This window comes from Suricata suricatta, chromosome 8 (assembly GCF_006229205.1).
Source record: "Suricata suricatta isolate VVHF042 chromosome 8, meerkat_22Aug2017_6uvM2_HiC, whole genome shotgun sequence".
Lineage (NCBI taxonomy): Eukaryota > Metazoa > Chordata > Mammalia > Carnivora > Herpestidae > Suricata > Suricata suricatta.
This window is the reverse complement of record NC_043707.1, coordinates 99,468,763-99,481,480: the sequence shown is the minus strand read 5'-3', so window position 1 is coordinate 99,481,480 and position 12,718 is coordinate 99,468,763. Positions and strand designations below refer to the sequence as shown.

Here is a 12,718-nt window from a genome sequence, read left to right as displayed (position 1 = left end):
GCGGGGTCGGGAAAGTTGGTCTCGAAGAACTACAACCTCCCTGGGCGCGTCTTAGCTGCTGCTTTGCAGTGCATTCCGGGGAATGTGGTTTGCTGTGGCTCGGAGACGCTTCGCTGGGTGGCGGAGCCAGTTCCGGGGAGCCACGGTCTGGAAAGGAAGCGTCGGTTTAATTTTGACCCCCACGGCCCCAGGCTTGGGTCCTCAGAGGGTGCGCTCTGGAAGGGTCTAGCTGCTGGCAGGGCTGCTTTTCCTGGTGGGTTTCACGTCTGACCGTTGTTGGGTTCCTCTTGCTGGGCTCCTTAGTGCTGAGGGTAGAGGGAGATGGTGTTTCCCTTTACCGGGGGGGGGGGGGGGGGGGGGGTCCCACAACACGACAGTCGTGATTAGGTCCTCTGACCACCGAGCAGTTCCTGGAGATCGCTGCTTGTTGTGAGGACCCTGCTGAGATCTGGAGGTGGTTGTTGGTTGCTGGTTACTAGGGGAATCTTTGGGATCGTGATTATGGTGGCATAATTGTTAATGGAGTTTACCGGAAGTCAGTGGAACTCTTAATCCTGCCTCAACCTCCCCTAAATTGGAAGAGGCTTTGGAAGTCACCAGATTTAACGCCTGGCCCAATATTGGAATCTCTTGCACAGCATGCGCTTCTGAAAGCTAGGCACCTCCTAACTCAGGAATTAGACCGATCATTATATACAATTTCATTTCGTAGCAAGATACTTCTTTTCCAATACGAAATTTTCTTTCCTGTAAATTCCACCCCAGTCCTCCTAATTCAGGAAGGCTTCAGGAGCACACATCACAGCAATTTTGATGACGTTTTAGCATCTTCTTGTTTCTTGAGCAGAACACGCTGAAAGCACGTGAAGGTAGTTGGGAGTCCCCTAGCAATGGATAAATTCGTCATTCGAACGCCTAGAATCCAGAATAGCCCTCAGAAGAAAGATCCTGGTGCAAAGATTTACAAACAGGCCACGATTGAATCTCTTAAGGTGAGAAGGGATCTGGGACCAGAGAAAATGTGGAGAGGACTGTGATAGCAAGGTGGTGCAGAGGAGTTCTATGGAAGACCTGTGAATTCTTTCTTGCTGTGCTTCCTCCCCAAAGGGTTCCTGATGGCTCCTATTATATTTCCTCCGTATCTGATACAGACTTCTGTTTTTCATTTCCTGTGTGCATTTCTGTTACTCTTCTGGTTACTTTGGATTTATGGTGTGTTTTCCTGGCTGGTAGGACAAGCCCCCTAAGTTATTTATTAATTTGCAAGATTTTCTTGTCTATTAGGAATGTTAAAGTACCAAATACGATTCTATGTACTCTGTCGAGACTCTGTAAGGCTGGGTGATGATACGGTACTCTCCTGTCTTAATGGCCAGAACCGTATCACGTGGTCTTAAAAGCTACAGCTGAGCCTGGGAAACAGACTATTTTAATAGACTATTTGCAACCTTGACATGTCTAATTTCTGTTGGCAAAGAAGAGGCAAGGGAATAGATACGGGATAGACAGCAATGAATCAATGGACATAGGTACCCAATTAATGATCAAATAAGAATTATTTGACTAAAAACAAACAAACAGATGTGATCAGTTCCCTTTGCCTTCCTGAACTTCTACATTTCTGGCCTTTCGTTTTTAGTTTCCTTAACAGGCTCCTCCTCTTCCATCAGACTCCTAATATGTGTGCTCCCTGGAGCTTTGTACATTTTATGTATTTGGCCAGGATAACCCTGTTTGTCTTACGGCTTCCCACACTGATGACTGGCAGATGTGTACCTCCAGCCTAGATCTCTGAAGGGGAGAGTGGGATCTGGGGCTAGAGAAAATATATGCAGGACTCTGACGTTCTGAGTACTTAACTTCCGTACTCAACTGGACTCCTCTTCTAGATGTGCTACGGATTTACCAGACCCAGATTAGAAAGCGGTGCAGGGGTGTATAAACAGAAGCGTTGGTTCTAGGCCCTGTTGTGCAACTGGGTGGTCTTTAGGAAGTCATTTCTTACCTGGGATCTCAGTTTGTCCTCATCTGTAAAATGTGATGTGTCAAACTGTATCAGTATTTCTTAAAGGAACATTGTTGTCATTTGGGGCAAGGTTAATTCTTCATTATTTGAAACCATCCTGTGAATTATAGGACATTTGACATCCCTGGCTTTCAGACACTGAATGCCAACAGCACCTCGCATTGTGATAAGCAAAAATGCCCTCATGTATTTTCAGGCAGTCCTCAGTTTAGATCTCCTGAATTCTAGATGGTCTTTAAAAGTCTCTCCTGGTCTTGGATTTCTGTGCATAATCAGAGTTTTCCACTGTCTGTGTTTTGTCAGAGTATTCATGGACGCTTGTATACACATGCAATTCTCAATGACATGATGTGGGCAGGATTATGGTGTCAGACTGGAAGAAACAGAGGAGGGTAGTAATTGAACTACTCATACACTCACATACAAACACCCAGATTCTAATATACCTCCACCTGCCCCCTTCTCCCCTCTGTGTCCCCACTTGGGACCCAGTTGACAGTCCCTGTGTGTGAAGATGAGAATATGTCATGTGAAGATAGAATCAGAATAAATAATAGGTAGATGGAAAATAATGTTTCCCTTAAATGCAAGCCTGTTCTTTATTCTCTTGTTTTTACTTTAAAATCCATATGCCAAGAAACTGGAACTAGAAACTTGGAAGCCATCCTTAACTCTTTCTTCTCTTGTATCTAATTTCCAATTCTGCCTCCTAAAAATCCTTCTTGTCTTTAAGTGTAAAAATCTCTCATCTAGAGTAGTGCTATGGTCTGTTAACTTGTCTCCCTGCCTTTGGCATTCTCTGTCATTCTCCCCTTCACCCTTAAGCCAGAGAAATAAGTCTTAAAAAAAAAAAGAAAATCTATCGGTGACTTCCCTGCCTCATCCTTTAGTTGTTTCTTATTACCTGTCGATGAAGACATTTCTTTACGTGGCATCCAGGGCCCCTGTGACCTGGCACCTGCCTGCTTCATCCCCTGCTGCTCTCCTTGTTTATATTCTTATCCAAGGTCAACCACTCAGTTTCCCAAAGACAGTGTACCGTTTCTTACCTCTGTACCTTTGCATATGCTGTCCCATTTGCCTGGAAGGTTCTTACTTTCTTGTCCTAGAGCCAGTATAGTATGGTAATTAAGAACACAGACTCTGGGGGCGCCTGGGTGTCAGTTGGTTAAGCAGTTGAGCTTCTGACTCTTGATTTCAGCTCAGTCATGATCTCTAGGTTTGTGGGATTGAGCCCCACATCAGGCTCTGCACTGACGGTACAGAGCGTGCTTAGGATTCTGCCTCTCTCTCACCCTGCCCCTCTCGTGCACACTCTCTCACAAAATAAACATTTAGGGAAGGAAAAAAAAACCCCACAGACTCTGGAATCAAAGTGCCTGAATTTTAATCCCAGCCATGCCACTTATTATTTGTGTAACCTTGGGCAAGTTACATAATCTTTCTGTGTCTTTCTTTATCTATAAAATGTGATTAATGATAATATCTATTTTATAAGGTAATTATGAAGTTTGAGTGAGTCAATATATGTAAAGTGCTTGGAACTGAGCCTGGCACATAATAAGTACTTGTACAAGTAAGTGTTTGCTGTTATCATCAATTTATGACCTCCAATTTGTTCTCCATGACCTAGTTCAAGAGTCTCCTCTACTACGAAGTCTTTCCTGACCACCCGTCTGTCTGTCTCCCAGACAGAAAGCCAATCTAATCCCTCCCTTTTCTAAGCCATCCCTGTATCTTAAACATGACCTTATCACTCCTTTGTGCTGTACTGTGTCTTTTTTAACGCTGTACCCTACTGCACTCTGAGCTCCTTAAAAGACTATGTCTTACTGATTTTTGTGTCTCTAGGACCTGGCATAGGGCTTGGTACATAAAAGATCACAGTGTATTTTTCCGAGTAACCAAATGAACTAGAACTCTAAAAGCCTTGGCATGGCGTGGAAGACCCTGGCCTGCCCCACTGAGCCTTCTCATCTCGTCCCTTACAGCTCCCCATTCCCAGGAAGGCATGCCAGCCACACCCCATTCTTTGCTGTTCTCTGTACAAACTAGTCTCTTTCATGTCTCCAGTGATTTGACTTGATGCCGGTCCATTTTCCTAAGCAACTTTTTTCTTTCTTTCTTTCTTTCTTTCTTTCTTTTTTTTTTTTTACAGAGATTATGCAACTCATTTGTGAACCCACTCAAGTGCGACTTTTCTTGTGAATCCTAGATTATAAATTTCATGAGTACAGGGACGTTGGGTATTTTATTTATCTCCTATCACAGTGCTTGGCATATATTAAGTGGTTAAATAAGTGAATGTTTAAGTGCTTTCTGGGTCCTTTGGAGGGATGTAGTTCTTCCCTCTTCAATACTGTCTCAGCACTTTGTTCACATAGCCTCTTAGCACATACCTTACTGTCATGTGATGATCAGCTCACCTGTACTTGTCCCCAGCCTCCTATCAAGCCCTGAGGACTGAGACCACAGTGCCTTACTGTGTTCTGATTCTGCTCCGAGACCTCACACAGTTGACTGCTACATTGCACATAAAAATTTATTGAATAAACAGTCATTCTTACTTGGGGATGCCCTGGCAGGGTCTGGATAGTAAACTATTTAACAGATATTATTACAAAACAGCTTTATGCCCAGCACTATCCTAGATATTCCAGAGAACATAAAAGAAATTTAATTTTGTTTTCTAAATGTTTATTTATTAAAAAAAATTTTTTTAATGTTTTATTTATTTTTGAGAGAGAGAGAGAGACATTGTGAGCAGCGGAGGGCCAGAGAGAGGGAGACACAGAATCTGAAGAGAGGCTCTAGGCTTTGAGCTGTCAGCACAGAGCCCGGCGTGGGGCTCAAACCCACGAACCATGAGATCATGACCTGAGCCAAAGTCAGACGCTTAACCGACTGAGCCACCCGGATGTACTAAATGTTATTTATTTTTAAGAGAGAGAGAGCGTGCACACAAGCAGTGGCAAGGGACAGAGAGAGAGAGAGGGAGACACAAGATCTGAAGCAAGCTCCAGGCTTAAGGCTCTGAGCTGTCAGCACAGAGCCCAATGCGGGGCTGGAACTCACAAACCGTGAGCTGAAATCAGACGTGTTTAACTGACTGAGCCACCCAAGTGCTCCTGTAAAAGAAATTTAACATGAAAGTATGAGCCCTCATGGGACTTCCTACTGGAGGATCATGTTATAGGAAATTAATAAGTAATGATAGAAAATCATATGTAACCCATTACAAAACTGTTGTTTAGACAGTAAAGGTTAAGAGTTAAGAGGAGAGAGCTCAGTGTCTGTTTTGGTGGCTGGAGCACCTTAAAGAGTTGAAAAGATTTGGTGAGTTGGAGGGAAATAGTGACATACAATACTCAATAATAAGTAGTACTTGCTGCTCTCCTTTCTTTGTGCATGCTTACTTTATGTATACACAGCGACAAATTAAAAACAAGTTGAGTTAAATTTGCATTTTAGAGAGATCTACTCTGCCAAGTGGCTTATTCCGACATCACATTTAAATGCCAAGAATCTATAGAATGTCCAAACCTGTTTCCTCATCAGTAACATCAGAAATAACTATATCTAACCCGCAGGGTTGTTACGAGGGCTAAATAGATAAATACATATTGAAAGGGCTCAGCATTGTGCGTGGCATGTGGTAAAACTGATCAGTAATGTTTTCTTTTCCTGTGTGGAAAAAGAGAGGCTTGTGCGTAACACTAGAGCAGATGATAGCGAGAGTCATGATTCCCGCTAACGTTATTGGGCCCATTTCTCTGGGCCAAGAATTGTGCTAAGTGCTTTACATAATATTAACTCTTTAAACTCTGATGACAGCTCTGTGAGATGGATGCTTTTATCATTTATATTTTACAGCTGAATCTAAGCCACAGAGAGATTAAGTAGCTTGCCCAAGGTCGTGCAGCTCTTAAGTGGCAGAGCTGGGATTTGAACTAGACAATCTGGTTCCACTATCTGCCCCCTAGAGGGTGAACTGGAAAGTGGATCTTTCTGAATGTCAAGCAAAGAACGTATAAAAATCTTGGATATTAGGATGATTGTACTTCTGTTACCAGTATATTACAAGTAATTTTGCCCTAACCTTATCACATTCAGTAAAAGTGATATCCAGTAGAGCTTGTGTAATATACATTTGTATGGTAAAGGTTAATTTGGTTAATCTCTTCTTACTTCCTTAAGGGAAAGTGATTTCTTCTGTGGTTGCAATAGGAGATTTAAAAAAAATTATTATTAAAAGATTCAAGAATATGCTGGGGCCCCTGGGTGGCTCAGTCGGCCGAGTGTCCAACTTCAGCTCAGGTCATGATCTCGCAGTTCGTGGGTTTGAACCCCATGTTGGGCTCTGTGCTGACAGCTCGGAGCCTGGAACCTGCTTTGGATTCAGTGTTTCCTTGTCTCTCTGCCCCTCCCCTGCTCGTGTTCTGGCCCTCTTTGTCTCTAAAAAAATAAAATAAAACTTAAAAAAATAAGATTCATGAATATGCTAATTATTTTAGGTTCAGCACTTTAGAATGTTCTGTAAACTATGCCTCCTTTTGTCTTTAAATCCTTTTCTAGGATTGAGCAGCTGATAGATTATTCCCTGCCCCTTCTGGTGGGATAGTTTACATGTTATTGCTTACGAGTGACTCATTTTCCCTAATTGGTTTTGTCAAACCTGATGTTTCAGCCATCCACAAGTGTAAGACCAGATGGTATTGGAGAGAGCACATCTTTCTGGTGGTAACCTTTCCACTGTTCCTGGTAGCTTCCCCTTTGATACTTTGTGTCCACGTCCCTTGTTCCTCTGAATAATTCAGATACTAACTTGAAATAACTGTTTTAAGATCCATATTTGGACAGAAATAAGGAAACATTCTTTGATATGTATGGAATTCTGTTCTGGAATTGACCGCAGATTTTTCTATTTCTGACCTAAAATTTCAGATCTGAAAACTATACTGGACATAGTCCTTGAAGGTAGAGATGACTTTGTTCAATTATACCCTGTGCCAGGGAATAGAGAGACAAATAAATTGTTCCAACCCTCAAATTACTCATAGTCAGTGGGGAGGACAGCGTTATAAATAAGTCTGTGCATGAAATGCAGAGACCATGGTAGAAGTATGTCCAGATTACAGAGGACTTAAAAGGGAATGTGGTCAAATTTGGTAGAAGGGAGTCAAGAAAGGCCTCATAGAAGACGGGATGCTCTTAAAATATAAGTAGGTGTTTATCATATGGTTGAGGCAAAAAAAAGAGCATCCCAGGCAGAGGGTGTGAAACACTGCAATTCATTTGGGCATCTTCAAATAGTTTGCTAGAGCTGGAGCAAAGGATGTCAAGAGCCAAGTCATGTAAGGCCTTTTGTGCCATGCTAGGGTTTGGGCTTCTATAGTTCCATCTACTAGAATGATCTGATGTGGAATCCCTAACCTCATTCTAACTATGTAGAAATGCTGGATAAAAAGTCTCTAATACAGAGCTGAGCTTGAAAGCAAGAAAGAGAAATCCTCAGATGCCAGGAAGAGAGAGGCAGTTCAAACCCCGAGCTTTAAGTGGGAGCTGAAGCTGAACAGTTTTATGAAACCAGATATGATGTTTGGGGTGTGAAGTTTTAGGGCCAGCATGGGGACTGCAGATAGGGCCTCAGGCTAATAAGTCCCACTTCAAGCTGGGAGCCAAAACAGATCCGCCATGTTTGTGAAAAATAAACTAGAAAAATTCCATCCTCTAGTCCAAGGGAATAGCATGAAGACAGTGATCTTCTCAGGGGTCTTGAATGGAGAAATAATTGACTATAATAAATTAGAACCCCATGTGTATTACTATGCATGATTTTAAATTTACACTCCTAGCAAAGCAGAAAAAAAAATGAACATAAAAACTGGTATAGATCCAGAGAAATCCAGAGGCTTTGGCCAAGGCAAATGTGAGGTTTCCATGTTAAAACACCTCACACACTCGGATACCAGATCCCTGTGGAAATAGTGTCCATTTCAACTCATGGTCAAAATTACCTAAAAGGAAAATGAGCAGACAAAGATAAATAATAGCATCTCTGCCCCAAGAGGTGGCAATAAGAGCCCAACCTGAAAAAGATCTTAAATATGTGAATTTTATAAAGAAAAGACTAGATACTATAAGAAAAAAAACCAGAATACTGTGAAAAGAAATTGGGCAGAGTTTGAGGAAAATATTAAGTTGTCTGATGAAAAAATTATTTGTTATGAAACACATGGAACAGGTTAAAAGTAGACAAGCTATAGCTACAGAGAGAAGTAGTGGATTGGAAGCTTGATGCAAGGAAATCACTTAGAATTCATCACAGAGAAATAGAGAAAAATGTGAAAGAATATGAGGTACACAAAAGGATAGACAAGTTGTTTTTCTTTTTTTTTTTTTAATTTTTTAAATGTTTTTTATTTATTTTTGAGAGACAGAGAGAGACAGCATGAGCAGGGGAGGGTCAGAGAGAGGGGGATACACAGAATCCGAAGCAGGCTTCAGGCTCTGAGCTGTCAGCACAGAGCCCGATGCGGCGCTTGAACCCATGAACTATGAGATCATGACCTGAGCCAAAGCCAAAAGCCAGATGCTTAACCAGCTGAGCCACCCAGGCGCCCCTTGTTTATTTTTCTAATAGGGATTTCTGAAGGCGAAGCTTGGGAGGAAGATACTGATACAGATTTCATGGAGCATATGTTTTAAAAATTGTAGGAGTGAACACTATAATGATAGAAATAGAATGTATAATTTGCAAACTGTAAAGAAAAACAAGATCAAAGAAAACTCAAGCTGTTAAAATCAAAGATAAGAATGGAAAAGGAAAAGAAGTAAAGAAGAGGTATATCCAGCTATATCAGGAATCACAATAAATGCAAGTAGCTTGACCATCCCTGTTAAAAGATAGAGATTCTCAGATTGGATGGAGAATGGGGCAAATAAAGCAGTCATAGGCTATTTAAAACGTAATGACCCAGAAAAGTCAAAAGTCAAGGGATGGAAGACAATATTGAATATGTCATAGGCAGGAGTTCATCCAAGCAATGTTTATAACAGGAAAAATGTTGAGCAGGGCGACCCTAAATATCCGTTAGGGGAACAGATTTTAAAATTCTAAGACCTCTGTGTATAAAAAATGATGGAATACTATCCATTACTATTAAATGGATTTATGTATATTAGTATGAATGAATCAAGAAAATATATTGAGTGAAAAAAGCCTTTTGCAGAAGGATATGATATTTATACCTTATACCTTCTTCTTATTGAAAATATCCCCTTATCTGGTTTCATCTGTTTATTGTGCATACCATTTACCACGGACAGTACTGTTTTGTATTGTCGCAGATGATAACAAATAACTTGTCTCACTTCTGGCTAAAGCACCTAAAGGCTGAGAACAAAGCAGAGTGTTCCCAAATGAGATTCTAGACTATGCAGAAATTGTGAAGGCAGTACATGAAGGTCAGGTTTGGAATCCTGAACCCATCACCTACTCAAGGCCATAAAGGAAGTTGAAATTAAGAGAGGAGAGACAGTTCCTTTGGATATAGTGGGAGGGCTGTGGTATTTTCACTTGGAGAACTTGACCTCCGTACCTGGATCTGGTAGACCAGAGACCGGAAATTTGCCTGGGAAAGTCTAAAAACAGAGAAAGTGGCTGCAAGGCTGTTCGCCCTTAGAATTCTTCAAGGTAAAGATGTGGATACACCAGAGAAAATGATGGTTGGCCTGGAGTTGAATTAAAGAGGTTAGGTTCACAAGGATCCTTGGAAGGTCAATGGGATCCCCAACTGAGAGTCTGTGTAAAGCAGTTTGCCAAAAACTAGGAGCTTGGGGGGACTTGGAAGCGGCTGGCTGGAGGAGGCATTGCCAACACTACAGGGATGGCAAGTGAGGTCTCAACAACAGGGCTCTCCAGGGGACCACAGAAACACCTCAAAAGAAATAGTCTGCATTCCGAATCTGCCAAGTCTAGAGCGCACACTAAAACCTGAGTAGTGCAATATCCCAAAAGAGGAGAAGGCTTTTCCTGTCCCTTACCTTTCCTCCTTTTCCCAGCTTCAAACCCAGAAGGCTCAGAGGCCAAAGCAAACAAGCAGATGGGGGCAGGGGAAGCAAAGATGGGGAGAGGAGTCAGATCTCTGCCACCATGGGCTGCTCGGTTGGAAGCAGACCCCAGCCAGGGAAGGGAATTGAGATTTTGTTGTTGTTGTTGCTCTTTCTTGAACTATAACCTGCATATAGAAAAGTGAGCAAGTCATGAATATGCATCTTGACAGATTTTCACCAAGGGGACATACCTGTGTCACCAGTGTCCAGATCAAGAAACAGAACATCACCAGGACCCCTCTGTGGCCCCTTCCTTTCCCTAACCGAGCCTGCCTCCCCAGGGTAATGACCATCCAAGACAGTAATTTTTTTGTAATTATAAAAGCAACTTTATTATTTTGTCTTTCAGTTTAATTATTTAAATTCTTAGTTGAAATAACTTCAGAACTACAGTTGCGACTGACAGAGTGCAGGGAAGCTTCCCATCCCCCTCACCCAGATTCCTGGACAATGCATGGAAATGCAGATTGGAAGGATGCACGTCAGCTTGAAGGTGGTGATTTCTCTTAGAAACAGGAGAGGAATGAGTTTAGTGAAGGGCATAAGGAGACAAACTTGGGAATGTTTTGTTATTTTTATGGGAAATGACAAAATTAACTTTTTTTTCAGGTATTAACGGTTACTTTGTACCTTTTTATGTGTCTTGGAGTTTTAAAAACTTTTCAAACAAGAGAGTTTGACTTTTTTCATCTAGGAAGTGGGGAGTTGTTGAAGTATGCTTTTTAGTGTTGAAATAAATATGCCTTTATGGCTTCTTTGCTTCTCTGTCCTTGCCTGTGAATTAAGACGGTTAAGTGAGCTATAGGGTTGATTCATCTTAGTATCGTTTTTCTTTTCTTCTCATCCTTACTGCTTCTCTCTGCTAAGTGCCCAGCGGTGTCTGACATGGTTAGATTAAAACTTGCACTTTTCCTAATAGATGTAACTCTCTTCCTGATTTGCAGTAAGCGGGACCTGCTTTTAAGCAATTACCCCTCATTTGGGGCCATCACATACTGTGCTTTGGTTCAGGTCATAATCAATAATTCATATGTCAATAGGAGCCCCATTAACTCAGGTGAAGGCAGATGTTTTTCTAATGAAAATGTTCCATTTTCCAAATGACTTTTCTTTTTCCCAGAGAGTTGTGGTTATAGAAGACATAAAAAGATGGAAAACGATGTTGGAGCTTCCTGATCAGACCAAAGAGAATCTAGTTGAAGCTTTACGAGAATTAAAGAAGAAAATACCCTCCAGGGAGGTATTAAAATCAACAAGGATAGGTATGTTCCTTCTGGATTTTATGGAAAGTGCTTATGTTTTGTCTCTTTCCTCCTTCCCTCAATCATTAAGTTATCTATCATATCAGCCCTTCTCAAATTATCTGTGGTAAAGGACCATTGTTTTAAAAATTCTCCGCCGGTTGCAGACAGTACTTCTATAACATATAATAAATATTGCCAGAAAAATAAAATTAAAATATACAAGCCCCACTTCTTTTTTTAAATTAGATTCAACAGATACAGAATTACTCTTTCAAATTGCTATTAAAGTTTCTTAATGCTTACTTCAGTTTCTGTACTTACCTCATGGACGGTAACCAGCAGTGATCTAGGGAAACCTTCTGATGCAGGGTGTGTAGAGATGAATGAGACATGGTTTCTCACCTCCAGGAACTTGAGGTTTGGTGGGAGAGACAAGCGTGTAGACAGTTAGGAGCAGAAAATATTATAGGTTATAAATAAAGGCACATAAAGAGTATCCTGGATATCGTTGTGATCTGTACTAGGTACACGCTGGCACAAAGGACAGAGCAGTCACTTGCATCTGGGGAGTTCAGAAAAGGCTTCATAGAAGAGATGACATTTCAGCTAAATCTTGACAGTTAAATCTTAGCTTTTCTGTCTTGAGCAGAAATAAAATAACTTGCAGAGTGTGGTTTGTAAAAACAAAATGATGGCAACATTTGCTGCTACATCCTTTATTACAGTCTTGAGATATTTAAAAGGTAAGTCAGGGACTACGTTGAATTGCCATTTTAGTACAGCACACAACTGTGAATAATATGTAAGGGAGGGCCAGCATGTGTTCCTCAAGCTGCTCCCAGCTCCCTAGGGAGTCTGGGGTAGTCCTTCACAGCTGCTGTTCTTGCCCTTGCTGGTGCAACCATTGCCTTCTTTGCCTCCCCTTGACCTCTTGCTCATGAGAAGCAAAAGAGAGAGCAGCTTCAGACTGGCGCTAACAGCTGGCAAGAGCTGTGTGGAATCCCCCAGAGGGCCCCCCAAGAGTCTTGAGAGTTGCACCCCTGTAATATAAACCAGAATCTGAGAAAATTAGATGCTTAAAGAACATAAAACCCTATCATTACAGCCAAGGAGATTCTCCCATCTGCTGCTGGATTTTCTCTTTATAGGTTGTGGTCACTAGAGGGCAATAAGACCATTCATATGAGCCGATAAGGTATTTCCACCAGTAGAGGGTACTAGTGATTAATATTTTATGACATGTATATATGTACATATGTGTATGTGTATGTTCGTATTTAGACACACACCACAAATGCCATTTCTGATCAGATCTTAAATATCAACGGAATAG

The 12,718-nt window shown here is 41.5% G+C and overlaps 1 protein-coding gene across 1 annotated transcript in view; it reads left to right on the top strand.

The window, feature by feature from the left end:
- Positions 1–17: 17 nt before the first annotated feature.
- TCEANC2 (transcription elongation factor A N-terminal and central domain containing 2) overlaps positions 18–12,718 on the top strand; it is a 35,067-nt gene continuing 22,366 nt past the window's right edge. The window contains exons 1-3 of the mRNA XM_029949821.1: positions 18–253; positions 848–992; positions 11,262–11,403. Coding sequence (XP_029805681.1) covers positions 891–992; positions 11,262–11,403 — 244 coding nt within the window. The 5' untranslated portion in view covers positions 18–253; positions 848–890. The remainder of the gene's footprint in view (positions 254–847; positions 993–11,261; positions 11,404–12,718) is intronic.